The sequence below is a fragment of the Mustela nigripes genome, chromosome 12, assembly GCF_022355385.1.
Source record: "Mustela nigripes isolate SB6536 chromosome 12, MUSNIG.SB6536, whole genome shotgun sequence".
Classification (NCBI taxonomy): domain Eukaryota; kingdom Metazoa; phylum Chordata; class Mammalia; order Carnivora; family Mustelidae; genus Mustela; species Mustela nigripes.
In genome coordinates this window covers 116,744,246-116,759,694 of record NC_081568.1, presented here as the reverse complement: position 1 = coordinate 116,759,694, position 15,449 = coordinate 116,744,246, and the positions used below count along the sequence as shown (strand labels likewise).

General features: G+C 36.0%; 1 protein-coding gene across 6 annotated transcripts in view; it reads left to right on the top strand.

Moving 5' to 3' along the window:
• The window catches only part of ARB2A (ARB2 cotranscriptional regulator A), a 428,932-nt gene that overhangs the window by 27,674 nt on the left and 385,809 nt on the right, over positions 1-15,449 (top strand). For 5 of the 6 annotated variants that reach the window (XM_059418237.1, XM_059418239.1, XM_059418234.1 and 2 more), the window contains exon 2: positions 7,365-7,488. The exons of the other annotated variant lie outside the window; for it this stretch is intronic. In XM_059418237.1, the coding sequence (XP_059274220.1) occupies positions 7,383-7,488 (106 nt within the window). In that variant the 5' untranslated portion in view covers positions 7,365-7,382. The remainder of the gene's footprint in view (positions 1-7,364; positions 7,489-15,449) is intronic. 6 annotated transcript variants of the gene reach the window in all.

Genomic DNA, 15,449 nt, shown 5'->3' with positions numbered 1-15,449 from the left:
TTTATTGTTGAGTTGCCAGAATTCTTTATATATTCTGGATACATCTTGTCTCTTTAACATATGAAGTTGTTTGTTTGTTTGTTTGTTTGTTTTACTTTCAAAAAGTATTTAGAAAAGTACATTGTCACAGCTTGGATTTTTCAGAAGCATGGGCTGGGTAAAATTTGGAGTGCAAGATGTTTATTAAAGAACAACACTTAGGGAAGAAAGGAGGACAGTGGGATTGGTTGGAGGGAGAAGTTGAACTTAATGCAGGTCTGACCAAAGCCTCCGCCAACCTGATGGCGATCTCTGGAGCAAACATTGCTTGGAGTTGTCCTGCATTAGTCTGAAATGGCGGGGCTTTCATATTCCCACTTGACTCAGTCAGTGTGACTAAGCCAGTCAGCCTAGGAAAGGCTTGACCTTGAGTGAGGCAACTCTCAGCACCTGAGGCAGACTGTGACGTGGGTAACAGTGGGAAGCTCTTTGCTAACTGTACTCCCTGCCGCTCAGCAGCAGGTTACCCTTGAAGGGGGCATCTGGGCATGGGTTCACCTTAGTGTCTATCACATGCATATTATATTTTAAAAATCTAAGTTGAACCTTGAGTTCACATAATTTAGCAGAGATCCTGGTAAGCATATATATGGAATGAGAAAATTTGATGTAGGCTTTGCATGTCAGTTATTATTTCTATTTCATAGTATTGGCAATTTTGAAATCTTCTGAGTTTAGTTGGTTTCTACTAGTTTAATTTGTCCTGGAGTTATGTATATTTATTATATTGTTTATGTTTACCATAGAATTCAAGTTCTCTGAAGTAGCTTATATGACATTTATACTTGACCCATATAAAGGAGACTATTTTTTCGAGATGACTTTGTTTTTCCAAAGTTTTGATTGTATCCTTTTGAGAATTGTTTTTGTCCTTAGCCATAGCTCTGCCATTTCCACTCCATATTATGAAAACTTCATAATAGACTGCTTAAATTCCTTTTTTTCTTTTTAGGGGATTCAAAATCAAGAATTGTCTTAGTCCTCATTTAATTTCTTAGTTTGACTTTTAACATTGTTTTGAAGTTATTCTAAGGATTTCATTCTAGCCTTGTTGAGTTTGTCCTTTTGATAGGTACAAAACAATGTGAAACCTAGCCTGATGACTTCCAATTTTGGAACCTCTTAAAAAGGCACAGTAGTGCATTTCCAGTTTCTTCTAAAATATTTCTGTTTGGCATTCCTTAACTTCTGGCTCTTTCTCTAGATACTTGATTTTCCAAAGTATTGGTATGATGGTAATGATGAGCAGTAATTTTTATCAATCTTAATTCTGAACAGCAATTAAATAGACTGAGACAATTTTGGTTGACATGTTTCATCTTTATATAATTAACTACATCCAACTTGCTCAGACTCCAAATTGTAAAACTTCCTGATAATTAGTACATGAAAGGGTACTAATAGCATACTATCATAAACTAGAAATTGAAACTGTAAAGTTTAAGTAGTTTGACTCCACCAGGCAGGTAGAAGGAGCTTGTTTTAAGAACTTCTAAGCAGGAGTCAGAAGACTAGAATTAGAATCCCCATACCATCTGGGATGGCTTAGCCAAGTTATTTAGCTTTTCAAAGCTCAGGATGCCTCATCTCTGTAAGATGCAGATGTGTCAACTTCTCCTATCCCGACAGTGGTGGTGATGACCTACTAAAGTAATGAGTATGAAAGGACTTGGTAGCTTTGTGACCAATATATGCTGTCGGGAAATAGAACAGTGTTTTTTGAACAAACTTTTATCTAAATGAAGGTAGAATTCCCATACTTGAACATTTTCCAGACATGCATTTTAATAATATTAGAAAAAATATGAACAAATTATATTTTAAAAATTAATTTAAATTTCATTATGATTATCTTTAATGTAGAGTCTTAGAAAGCCAAGTCAGCTCAACAGGTATTTTTAATGGGGTTTTATTATTTCTACTTACAATTCATCCAAATGGTACACATCAGAAGTTTCTCGTTCCTATAAATTGTACTGATTTGGGTACCCTTTATGTGTGTGTGTGTGTGTTTAGAGATTTTATTTATTTATTTGAGAGAGAGCATGAGAGGCAAGAAGGTCAGAGGGAGCTGGGAGTGCGATGCGGGACTTGATCCCGGGACTCCAGGATTGTGACCTGAGCTGAAGGCAGTTGCTTAACCAACTGAGCCACCTAGGTGCCCCCCTTTATGTGTTTGAGTACAAATTAATTGGAACCGAACTATGTTTGAAACGATGTGGATTACTAATATTTATAGACAAATTTATAGTTTTCAACATAATTTTATATACCTTTTTTTTTTTTAAGATTTTATTTATTTGAGAGAGAGAGTGGGATAGAGCATGAGAGCAGGGTGAGGGACAGAGGGAGAAGCAGACTCCTCACTAAGCAGGAGCTCAGTGTGGGACTCAGTCCCAGGACTCCACGATCATGACCTGAACCAAAGGCAGCTGCCTAACTGACTGAGCCACCCAGGCACCCCTGTATACATTATTTGATAAAATTTTCATAATTGCCCTGTAAAAGAAAAGTGCTCTTATTTTCTTTGTTATTCCTATAACTGAGGTTAGGAAAGTTAAAGAGTTTCACAAGGTCACCCAGCTACCAAGTGGTGGAATTGAGATTAAAAAGCTGACGTTCTCATTCCAGTCCTTCTAAATAATATTGTCTGATAAACTAGGGAATTATTTTAGAAAGGATTAGATTAGAATCAGGTATTCCTTCTCTGAGCTAAGCCTTGAGCCAAGCGTAGATAGCATTCTTTATAGGAGCTGGCATTTTCTATGTACCAAGAGCCCATAGTACTCTGGGCTTTGTCTTCCATGTCTGCTTTTCCTGATGCCCTTGTTCCTCAGTCTTTTCCCTAGTGCCCATATATGTCTACATATACACACACATGCACACATATACACACTCCAAAACACATTTTTTTGTGTGCTGCAACCTTGAACTATAAGCTATTCAGGATTATTATGTAATGACCTTTGCTGATGAGCAACTTCTGAGTAATAGGGTTATTTTAACTGTAATTTGGGTAAATCCTTTGGTTTCTTGAAAATCTCTGTACCAATTTGCTTACTGTACTTTCTTCCACAAGTAGGCTATTACAAGCTGGATATCCAGAACCTGACTCAGTAAGCATAGATTCTTTGAGACCAAACCAGCTCCAAAGGTCATGGGGAATTAACCCAGTTTTACTTGTCTGGTGATATGTTTTATACTTTCATCATTATACTCAGAATGTGAGGTGAAAAGGCCTTCTATTGCAAAATCATCTATGTCTAGTTCCTATTTAATACCTACCTAAAAACAAACAGATGTAGAAAACTTAGGCTTCTGTGTATTTTCCTATACGTATTATAAGTGCTTGTGCCATATTTTGAGCAAACAGGGCAACTAAGAAATATTCTACTGTTTCATGTTTTGAAATGCTGACTGGATAAAGATTACAGATGACAAGTTATTTATAGCTTTATTTATACATACTGGGTTCTCTTTTGGAATCATAGGAGGAAAGAAGATATGATAATTGCTTTGTGTAGTTCACAGAATGAAATTGCAAACTGAGATGTTTTGAGTCTAGTTTATACTATAACCATTTCTAGGAAACCATATTTAAACAGCACTGGTTATCATGAAGTATACAACATGTCAACTGTGTCCCAATTCGCATCAGTAAAAACCTTCTACCACTTTATTCCCTATAACCTAACCTCGATCAGATAATACTAAATAAACTATGTTGAGTGCACATATTAATATATATCAAATGTATCAAGCAGCTTGCTGACTGCATTTTCAGTAGTGTTTATCTGTGGCCATGCAGGTTATAACTCTGAATTTTTATCAGGAAAACTAAATTGAGAATTTATAATATTCCTGATTTAGCTTCACCAGCTGTGCCACAGCCATGGAAAATAACTCGAGAGGGTAAAAATCTAACAGTGAGTAAGAGAGCAACAGACAAATTGCTTTTGCTTCATGCTTACCTGCTTTGCATCTGCTGCTAGAAGGTTAAGGATCACAGATAATAATTAGTACTGTCTCTTAATTTATATATCATCGCTTCAGTAAATTGTGTTGTGTATTTTTTGGTTATCTCATAAAATAAGAATATGATTATTAAATGCTGTGTAATCTCGAGAGTCTTAAAAAATGATTCTTTAAAATGTGCATCTTCTTTTTTTCCTCTATCTTTTACTCATTCATTTTTAAATTCAACAAATATCCAGTGAGTTCTAAACATGCCAGACATGTGCTGGGTACCTGTCCTCAGGAAGATTAAAATCTAAAAGGGTCATGTTATTAAACATTGTACAGTATTTAGAGCTTTTTTTCCCAAGGTGTTTTTGTTTGTTTGTTTGTTTGAGATTGTAATTGACACATAACACTATGTAAGTCTAAGGAGTACAATGTGATGATTTATATAGGTACATATTGCAGAATGATTCCACAATAACGTTGGTTAACATATTCATCACTTCATATAGTTAACCATCTTTGTGTGTGTGTGCTGAGAACTTTTAAGATCTACTTTCTTAGCAACTTCCAAGTATGCAATGCAAGATTGTTAATTGTAGCCACTATGCTGTACACTAGGTCTCTAGAACTTTAAACTGTGAATCTTGAAAATTACTCTAGCACCAAAAATATTTTATAATTTTATTCATTAAAACAGTCACAATGAAATAATAGTATAAACTGTTCTGTTTAGAAATCAGACAATTTGGAGCCAATGAAAAATAACCTAACTGCTTGTATTTAGAGGAAATACTGGGTTGGCAGAGGGATGTAGTAAGTAATGTAAGAAGTCCCTATAGAGAGTTAATTTAATTGTGGAATTGTTAACAGAGAGCAATGCGTGGGATCTCTTATTATAAACATTTCTCTTCAATTTCTGCTATAGGATGGTGAATAATAGGGAGTTGCTTGGTAAAACCTGTACACAAACTTGTGGGACTTGACAGATAAGACTGATTCCTGCATATGAATAGATAAACCTTAGAACTATTTTTTTTATGTGATGTAATTATCAGTCTAGGTCTGATATATTTTATGTGATGTAATTATTAGTCTAGGTGTTATATATTTTATAAGTAGCTATTTAACAGTTTGTTTTGGTAGCTAGAGAGTTAAGCTACCACCTGGGCCACGCGTGACCTTGTTCTTTTAACTCACCGCTATACCCTGCTGTCTTATACATCACCTACCATACAAACTGCTATAGTTTCTTGAAGTAATATAGACACATTTTTGTCATATACTTTTATAGAGTTTTCAGTTACTTGTTTACAGAAGAAACAACTTCTTTCCTGTTAAGTAAGAATGCCTTCCCAGTCAAAAATATTCTCATATTCTAGTTATTCATATTAGGAAACCTCCATTGACAAACAGCATTACTGCTAGTAATAGCAATGATGAGCTATACATACCTACTGTAATACTAATTCTCAACCACTATTACTTGAGCTACATTTTATAAATAAGTAAACTGAAGATTTTGAATATTAAGTGTCTTGTGCCTGGCCACAGAGCTATTATTAAATGATGAAGCTGTGATGCATTTATAACAATTAAAAAATATGTAAGCCAGCATACATTGAGCACTTAATTATACACATCAGGTACTATGCAAAATATTTTACATTTAGCCTCACTGTAACAATATGAGGGAAACATGGTTATCATTGCCATTTTTCATATTTGAAAATAAGGGACAGAGAAGTTAAATAATTTTTCAAGGGTATGTGTAGTTACTGGTGAAGCCAGAAGGTCTTCCTCTTATACCACCTCCCAAACCTACAGTTAGAATTGAGATAAGGGCAATATGATTTATGACTGTTTGGAACATTCCTGGTTTAAAATTTCAGTATTAGGTTTTGATTTTTTTTTAAGATTTTATTTATTTATTTGGCAGAGAGAGAGAAATAGCACAATTAGGCAGGGTGGCAGGCAGAGGGAGAGCGAGAAGCAGGCTCCATGCTGAGCAGAGAGCCCAGGACTCTAGGATCATGACCTGAGGCAAAGGCAGATGCTTAACCAACTGAAGCATCCAGGCGCCCCTCCGTATTCATTTTTTTCAAGTATTTTCTGCTGTACTCTGTTGGTTATGAAAATGCCTCAGTTTGTAAAGATAATTATAAAATATCCCTCTGAATGGAAACTGAAGTTTGTTTTGTGGATAGCAAATAAATTGGGTTCCTCGATCAGAGGAATATAGAGGAATATTCAGTCTCATTTATTGTGATCATGAATGTGGTTTTTATATAATTTCATTAACAGTCATGGATTGACTAGATTAGTTTAATTTTTTTCTATTGTATGTGTTGCATTTCTCTCTTTTAAACTTTAGGAATAGTGATTTATTTTTTTTTTTTTTTTTTTTTTTGTCTTCATGGGCATCCTGGGGAAAACCATTGATTTATAGTATAAATGTCTTCCCTTTGGCCAAAATAGGGCAGAATTAGATTTTTAATACATCATAATTTTATATCATCATTATTTACTGGGGTGCCATTAATAGAGTATGGCTTCTGGACATTGAATTTGGCATAGTTTCATTTTTGAAAGGGCTAGTTTTTTCCCCTTAAAGTTGTATTTTAAATTACACTAGAGGTAACTTAGAGTTGCTTTATGTTATGATTAAAGTTCTTAAGTTCTTTATTTATCTTTCTCCTTCTGACTGTCTTTTCTGGGAGGAAGACATTCTGATCTTGTAACTGGCACATGCTTATAGTTTATTTTAAAAGAAATTTCAGGGGGCGCCTGGGTGGCTCAGTGGGTTGGGCCGCTGCCTTCGGCTCAGGTCATGATCTCAGAGTCCTGGGATCGAGTCCCGCATCGGGCTCTCTGCTCGGCGGAGAGCCTGCTTCCTTCTCTCTCTCTCTGGCTGCCTCTCTGTCTACTTGTGATTTCTCTCTGTCAAATTAATAAATAAAATCTTTAAAAAAAAAAAGAAATTTCAGGCTTTTGGAACTACCTGAAGATATTTAAAAAAAAAAAAAAAGCATTAGATGATAGAGAACTAAACTTAAATAGGGAGTTCAGTCAGTGACTTTAGGTATCTGTAAGTTTGGTATCTGTGTTTGGTGACATGAGAGATATAAAGATGACAAAAAGTTGATACCTCTATCCTGGGGCTTGTAATCTGTTAGCTGACCCAGACAAATACATAAATAACTATAATGCAAGGCAGGCTATGATAAGTACTGTGGTATAGGCATCATCAAAGTGCAGTGGGAAATCAGAATAGAGAGATTAATCCCAACTGGGAGGATCTAGGAAGTTCTCATGGAGTAGGTAGGATTGAGTAGAGCTTAATTTATTGCTTTCATTCATTCTAGACTGTCTTCTGAAGATTGATGTCTATTTCCTTGAGCTCTTTAATTTTGTTGCCAGTTTGGGTAAGCATGGCACAAATCCAGCAGGGAGGTCCAGATGAAAAAGAAAAGACTACTGCACTGAAAGGTACATACTTATTTTGCTTTTTCAGGGTTTTTTCATTGTGCCTAATGAAGGCATAGGAATATTTAGGTGATCTTCCATTCATTTCAATTCTAAAATAAGAATGTGAGTTTTTATCCATCTGTAATGGATTAACAACTGTTTCAATATCTGAGATGGAGTATGTACTTAGTAAATAAGTCACAAAATCATGTAATTTTGTAACTAAGAATTCATATCCCTTTTCTTATCCAAAGTTGTATATTTAATGCTAAAACTAACATTAGGTCTCTTGAGTTAAGACTATTGCCTTTATCATATATATATATTTTTTATCAGAATGTCATGCTAGGCTAGGATAATGATCTGCCTAATAATCCAGTATTCTATCTTTGTGGCATTAATTAGGGGTATTTTTTGAAAGGTTCTCCATGTTAACACCTCGGAGGGAATTTACCCTAGACATTCTTTGGGAATTTTGAGTTCTAGACTTTTTAAAGTCTGCAGTCTAAAAGAATTTTACTCCTAAAATAAGTGTGCTTTGTTGAACTGAAAGATCTCTTCAACGGATTTTCTTAAAGTTAAGATGCCAACTATGCCAGATAATGAGTCTCTTTACTTGTTCAGTGTAGAGTCTTTGTGGTCTCTACGGTGCTTTGCAGGTAATGCCACAGACCATCTTGACTGCAGCCATTTTTCTGAAGCCCTCAATCCTGTCCTGTTTTGTTTTATGAGGCTGGATGATAAAGATACCTCAAGAATCTCTCCTCTACCTTTCATCTCTTCATGAAAGCCTGAAGCATATATATGACAACATAGCCAGTTTCTTAGCTCACAATTTGCCTCATCATGTTTCTGCTTTTAGAGCTGATGTTCTATCAATGGGATGGTATAACTAGCCCTTACCTTCAAATATAGGAAATGGCTAAGAGCATTGCTTTCTCCTGACAAATATGAGAGATGATGATGTGTTGGATTAGGATGGTAACAAAAGAGGATGATGACAGATTCTGTTTATGTTTGGAAGGAAGAGATTACATGATTTTCTGTTGGATTAGACATGGATGTTAGAGGAGAAATCAAGAAAAATTTGAAGGTTCTTGGCCTAAAAAGCTCTAAGATAGATGCTATGTATTAGATTTAAAAAACTGCAAAAATCAAGTTATGGTGATAATAGTGAAAAGCAAGAGTTAGGTTTTAGACATATTAAATATTAAACTGAGATGTTACTTAAACGGGAAGGTAAAGAAGTTGAGTATGGAGTTTGGGAGAGCGTTTGGTTTAGAGATAAAAAAATTTTAGGGATCATTAGCATGGAGGTAATATTTAAAGGACCAGAGCTCCTAATTGAGATCACCAGGGATGTCAGTATAGACAGAAGAGATCTGTAGATTGAGCCCTGATGCATCTCAACTCTAGGGTCAGGAAGATGAAGAGGAACCAGCAAAAGAATCTGAAAATGAATTTCTAGTAAAATAGTCTGAGAATCAAGAGCAAGAGAGAGATCCTGAACGCCAAATGAAGAAAATGGGAGTAACTCATTCAGTCATAATAATGATTCAGGTTAGACGAGGACTGAGAAATTACTTTTAGATTTGACGAAGTAGAGGTCGTTGGTGATCATCACAAAGAGCTGTTTTCACAGATTGGTGGAAATGAAAGCTACATGGGAGAGTTTCCATAGAAAATGGAAAGAGAGGAATTGGAGAAAGCTGTGGAAATTCTGTAAAAGGTTTTAGTGTATGCTTGTATGCTGCTGGAAATGACTAGCACTCTCAAAATAATGGCTGATTTAGGAGAGAGGTGAAGGAATGTGTGTATTTCCTTCTAAATAGACTCACTGGGTTTCCTAGATAGATTTTTGTGCATCTTCAGCCTTACTTGATCATGTAAAAATTACATTTTCCAAATAGTCATTCCAATTTACACTTTCTCAAGCAATATATAAGAGTTTGCATAGATTTTCTAGATTTTAGAGCTACTAGATGTATGTAAAAAGAGTATGAATAGGGTCTAAAGATGAACTTGCCTGGATTCAAACTCAGGTTTTTCTGATTACCATGAACTAGCTACTTAGCTTCTCTGAATCTTTTAATTCATTGGTACTATAGCAATAAAAAGCCTGGTACACGTGAGCTTCTAACAATTAATGAAGGAGTTAAATTAAAAATAATAGAAAATAAAGTGACAGTGCATAGCAAAGTATATTTAGAACAAATTGTCAAACTAAATTAAACTTTATCTTTAGAGAAGTCTACTTATCAGTTTTAACTTTTATGGATTATGCTTTTAGTGTCATGTTTGTGCATCCTTTGCCTGACCCTGGTTTGTGAAGATTTTCTCCTGTGTTTTCTTCTAAAAGTTTTATAATTTTAGATTTTACGTTTTGATACATTTTGAGTTAATTTTTATAGAAGGTAGGAGATCTAAGTCAAGGTGGGTGTTTGGTTGGTTCGTTGGTTTTGGGGGGCCTGTTAATGTCTGTTTGCACCAGCACCATTTGTGAAAAGGACTTTCTTTCCACCATGGAATTACTTCTTCCATCTTTGTCAAAAATGAATTGGTTATATTTGGGTGGCCTTATTTTGGGTTCTTTCTTTTGCTGCATGGATCTGTGTCTATCTCTTCTTCAAAATCACACTCAATTGATTATTAGTATATCTTAAACATGAGTAGAGTGATTCTTCCCATTTTATTCCTTTTCAAAATTATTTAGCTATTAGCTATTCTAGGTTGTTTGTTCTTCCATATAAATTTTAGAGTAAAATTATATTTGCAAAAAAATATACTGAGATTTTGATAAGAATTATATTTAAACCTATAGATGAATATGGCGACAATTGACATCTTTATTGCATCTTTCAGTCCATGACCTGGTATGGCTCTTATTTGTTTAAATCTTCAATGTCCTTCATGAGCATTTTGTAATTTTCAACATGTAAGTTGTAAACATTTGTTCTTATACTTATACCTAAGATTTAATTATTTTTTTTAAATTTTTTAAAATGATTTTATTTATTTATTTGAGAGAGAGAGAGAGAGAGCATGAGAGGAGAGAGGTCAGCAGGAGAAGCAGACTCCCTGCCAAGCAGGGAGTCTGATGTGGGGCTCGATCTTAGGACTCCAGGATCATGACCTGAGCTGAAGGCAGTCACTTAACCAACTGAGCCAACCAGGTGCCCCCTAAGATTTAATTATTTAGAGTGATTTTAAACAGTGTTGTGTTCTTAATTTCAGTTGCCACATGTTAACTGATAATTTATGGAAATATAATCAAGTTTTACGTGTTGATATTGTATCTTATGAGTTTCCTAAAATCATTTAATAGTTCAAGGAATTTCGGGGGTAGATTCCTTGATAATTTCTATGTAAACCATCATGTCATTTGCACTTTGGACAGTATGCCTTTTATTCCCTTTCTTGCCTTTTTTGTACTTACTAAGATTCCTAATACTCTGTTGAATGAGAATAGTGAGAAAATGGACATTCTTTCCTTGTTCACTAGGGGTGATAGTGAATGGTGATACTCCCATTTTATCCCTTTATTTTTAGACCTGTAAATTATGGCTATGTTAGAAATAGCACCATATATTGGACACTGATTCTGAGTATGTACAGCCTTCTGAAGAATCTTGCTCAGCCCAGCAAGGTTCTATCACCTTGATGGCACCATAATCCTTAAAAGGCCATTTCACCATTCTCTCAAACTAGCTGTTTCAGGATAGTGGGGAAAATGGTAAGACCATTGAATTTCATGAGCATGGGACCATTGCTGCAGTTCTTTTTTTGTGAAGTAAGTTCCTTGATCAGAAGCACTGCTATGTGGAATACCATGATGGTAGGTAAGGCATTTTGTAACTACACGAGCAGTAGATACAGTAGAAGTATTACATGTGGGGAAGACAAATCATATTCAGAGGAAGTAGCTATTCCAGTAAGAACAAAAGGTTGCTTCTTTCCTGATGGAAGTGGTCTGATGTAATCCACTGTGACCAGGTAGCTGACTGATGACTTACAGGAACGATGCCGTATTGGCGACTAAGTGGTATTCTTTCCTGCTGGCAGATTGGATAATCAGTCCAGGTTGTGGCTAGGTTGGCTTTGGTGAGTGTAAGTTCATATTGATAAGACCATGCATAACGGGGCGCCTGGGTGGCTCAGTGGGTTAAGCCGCTGCCTTCGGCTCAGGTCATGATCTCAGGGTCCTGGGATCGAGTCCCGCATCGGGCTCGCTGCTCAGCAGGAAGCCCGCTTCCTCCTCCTCTCTCTCTCTGCCTGTCTCTCTGCCTACTTGTGATCTCTCTCTGTCAAATAAATAAATAAAATCTTTAAAAAAAAAAAAAAAGACCATGCATAACAACCATCTCTGCCACCATGGCCACTTTGTTCATGAACCCATTGGGCAACGACAGGGGTGGCTGGGGAGAGAGGCTAACTGGTCTCCACAGGAGTCATCTTATCCACTTGATTATTAATATCTTACTCTTTTGAGGTCACCTTTTGGTGAGCGTTAATTTGGGACACAGATTTCTTTCACTTCTTTTTCCTTTTCAGAGGGGACTTACTCACATAACTCTTTCCCAGATTTTCTTGGTACCGGTTTCTCAATCCAGGTCCTTGGTACCAGTTTTCCTTCCAGGTCCATGACCTTCCATTGTTCCATACCCTTAATATTTATTCCCACACATGTTCTCTGGATTTCTATCTGTATAAATTAGAAAAACCAGATAGTTCTTATGTTGTGCTGGGTGTCGTGTACCTCCTTCTGAGTCACACTTTAAACCTCACCTTTAGTGGCCTGCTATGACTGGAGTATAGTTGAAAGTCTAGATGCAAAGAGGGCTTTGGGCTGTGGGTCCTGAAGAGAATCCACTTATTTTTTTATTTATTAGAGAGAGAGAGAGAGAGAGAGAGAACAAGCAAGGGGGAGGGGAGAAGAGACAGAGAGAGGGAGAAGATTGCCCTCTGAGCAGGGAGCTCAATGTGAGACTTGATCACAGGACCCTGATATCATGACCTGAGCTGAATGAAATTAGACACTTAACCCACCAAGCCACCCAGGTGCCCCAAGAATCAGCTTTGTCTTGCCTGGCAACAGCCTCAGAGGAGGGCATGACAGTTTCCTTAAACAAAGGTTTAATTTTCCCAGACTAAGGTAGCGAGACTGCTTCTACTGAGGGTGGAAAGCTTCCTTTGACAAAGAGTGGTCAGAATTTAGAGAGTCATTGTCCTCAACTGCATTCCATTCCAATTTGCAGGACCCCAGTCACTGTCCTCTCTTTAACAGTGGACTGCTATGAGGCTGGTAGTTCTGCTCACATTATAATTCAGCTGGTTGCAGGATGAGCTTGTGTTTGATTTTTAACAATCTCAACCCTTCTGCTACAAGAGATCAGAGTTACCTTCAGGACACACTTAGAAAATTAGAGGTTATTTATGATGTGCTTGAGCTGAGAATTTGAATTCTGAATTTGTCTATTTTTTCCACTTCCTTGTCCAGTGGCCTTAGGAGCAACCAACCAATTTCATTATGTTAGTTTTCCAAAAGTGTTTGAAAATATCATATACATATTCATCCAGATTCAAATGTCAATCTCATCCCGAAACACCTTCACAGGCACACTCAGAGGAAAGTTTAACCAAATATCTGGGCACTGCATGGCTTAGTTAAGTTGACACATAAAATTAACCATCACACCATTCCTCTGTCTTTGGACACTTGAGTTGTTTCTTGGCTATTGTGAATAATGCTGCTATGGATATGAGTGTACAAATAATCTGTTTAAGCCTTTGTTTTCATTTCTTTGGGTATCAAGTGGTATTTTTATCCAAGTATTGCATATGCTTAGTTGAAGTTTAGAATTCTAGTTGCTGAGTCACTTTAATTACCAGAGGCATGTTTTAGAAAAAACACTTTGCTACATCTGATGCATATTTAAATTATATGGATTCAGTCGTACTGTATTTTATAGGTGAATGAAGGTATTTTTAATGGAAACGTTTTATTATACTTGATTTTTGCCTAATCCACTGCCTTTGAAACTCAGTCTCTATGTAAAATGCAACTTACAGTATTGCTTTCTTTTTAAAAAGCAGAAAGACATTTTCTTTCTACATGTCTTCTCAGTGCTAATGAAATAAAATATCTATATCTGGTTCCTTTGTTAATAGAAGAGAAGTTTAAGGAATGCCTATTTTGTTTAGTTTTCATTTTGTCCTTCATAGGAACATTTCAAGCAAGGCAAAAGCATATTTCTATATTCCTAACTTTATTCTTCATAAGGTAAGGAAGAGCAGGGTTAGAATATTTTAGGGTTGATAGGGCACATAGAGTAAGTATGGTGATTTTGAAAGAGCATTGAGTTAGGTATTGGAAACTACATCTATTCCATTAATCCCCCTGTACTATTAAGGTATAATTTCGGACAAGCCATTTTTCCTCTCTGAGCTCATTTTTTCATCTGAAGGACAGTGAAGGTGATAATACATGTTACTGTTCTATAGGGTTGTGACGATCAAGTGAGATAAAGTATGTGAAAACCTTAAATTGGTATGTAGATGTTAGGTGGCATTTTATGATCTGAACTGATAGACAAAGCGACTGTTAGACATAATATATCTGCTTAAAAATTAGATGGTTGCTGTGTATCTGATTAAAAGGTTTCTAAGTTTGAACTGTAAATGACTATAGTGAAGGAACCTCAGCTCATTGGTAAGAGAATTTTCGAGCCACTCCAAGCCATTTTTGCTATTAAAAAAATTGATTTTGCACAGAAGTACATGGTGTTCAGATATTCACCAATGAATTAGAAATTTGTCGGCCTGTATCCCTTTGTTAGCCCATTAGGCATATTATGTGACATTTCCATTTTACTGGAGAATTTGCAAACATTTTTTATTTTGAATTTTGAAGATGCTGTATTTTTATGTGAGTCGAGGTTTATTGGGTGTGGCAGTTTGAAGAGCACTAAAAAATTATTTTTTTGATGGCTTGTCTTTATGTCCTACAGAAAGAGACTAGAGACTAGAGGTAGAAAAACTACTTTTTTCTTTGGCATATTTTGATGTTCCATACAGATGGATTTATTGTATTTCTGTAAGACAGAAATAAAGTGTTTCTTCTGAGATAATTCTTTTGTAGAAAAAGAGACTGGTTTGCTTTATTACGTATCCTAGGACCTGGTTTCTCTTCAGGAACTTGAGTTAGAATGCAAAATCTCGAAACCTGAATTTTTTTTTTTTAAGATTTTATTTATTTATTTGACAGAGAGAGAAATATCACAGGTAGGCAGAGAGGCAGGCAGAGAGAGTGGGGGAAGCAGGCTCCCTGCTGAGCAGAGAGCCCAATGTGGGGCTCAATCCCAGGACCCTGAGATCATGATCTGAGCCAAAGTCAGAGGCTTAACCCACTGAGCCACCCAGGTGTCCTGAAACCTAAACTTTTTAAAAAATATCTTTTCTTTGGAACAATAAATTTGAAGTTTATCTTTTTGTTTTTTGAGTTCTGATATAACTCTGATGACATATAGTGAGAATTTTCCCCTCATTCTATAATAAGAGCCTAAAAGGTATCATTAAATACTTGTTGACAGACTGATTCTAGCCTGCGGCAGGGATAAGATAAGCCTAGAACAAGCATTTTGTGGTAACACAAAATAGGGAAATATTTAAAAAAAACAAAAAATAAGAGCATGTCAAACAGTTATAGGAGCCAGCTGGAAGAGCTTATAGCCATGGCCATTGCTGGAACAATTTGAGCAACAAAATAAATGATGTAGTATTTATTATAACCCAAATTATATATTAAATATCCCTGATTCTATACTGATAAAAGATTGGATAAATGTGTAAATGGAGGAAGAGAGACAAAAATTCATACAAAGAATTACAAATAATGTATGTAGATATTCTTTGTTCCACAAGGCAGAGCACAGCTCTACTTTTCTTCCTTGAATGTGGGCTAGACTTACTCACTTCCAAGGAAT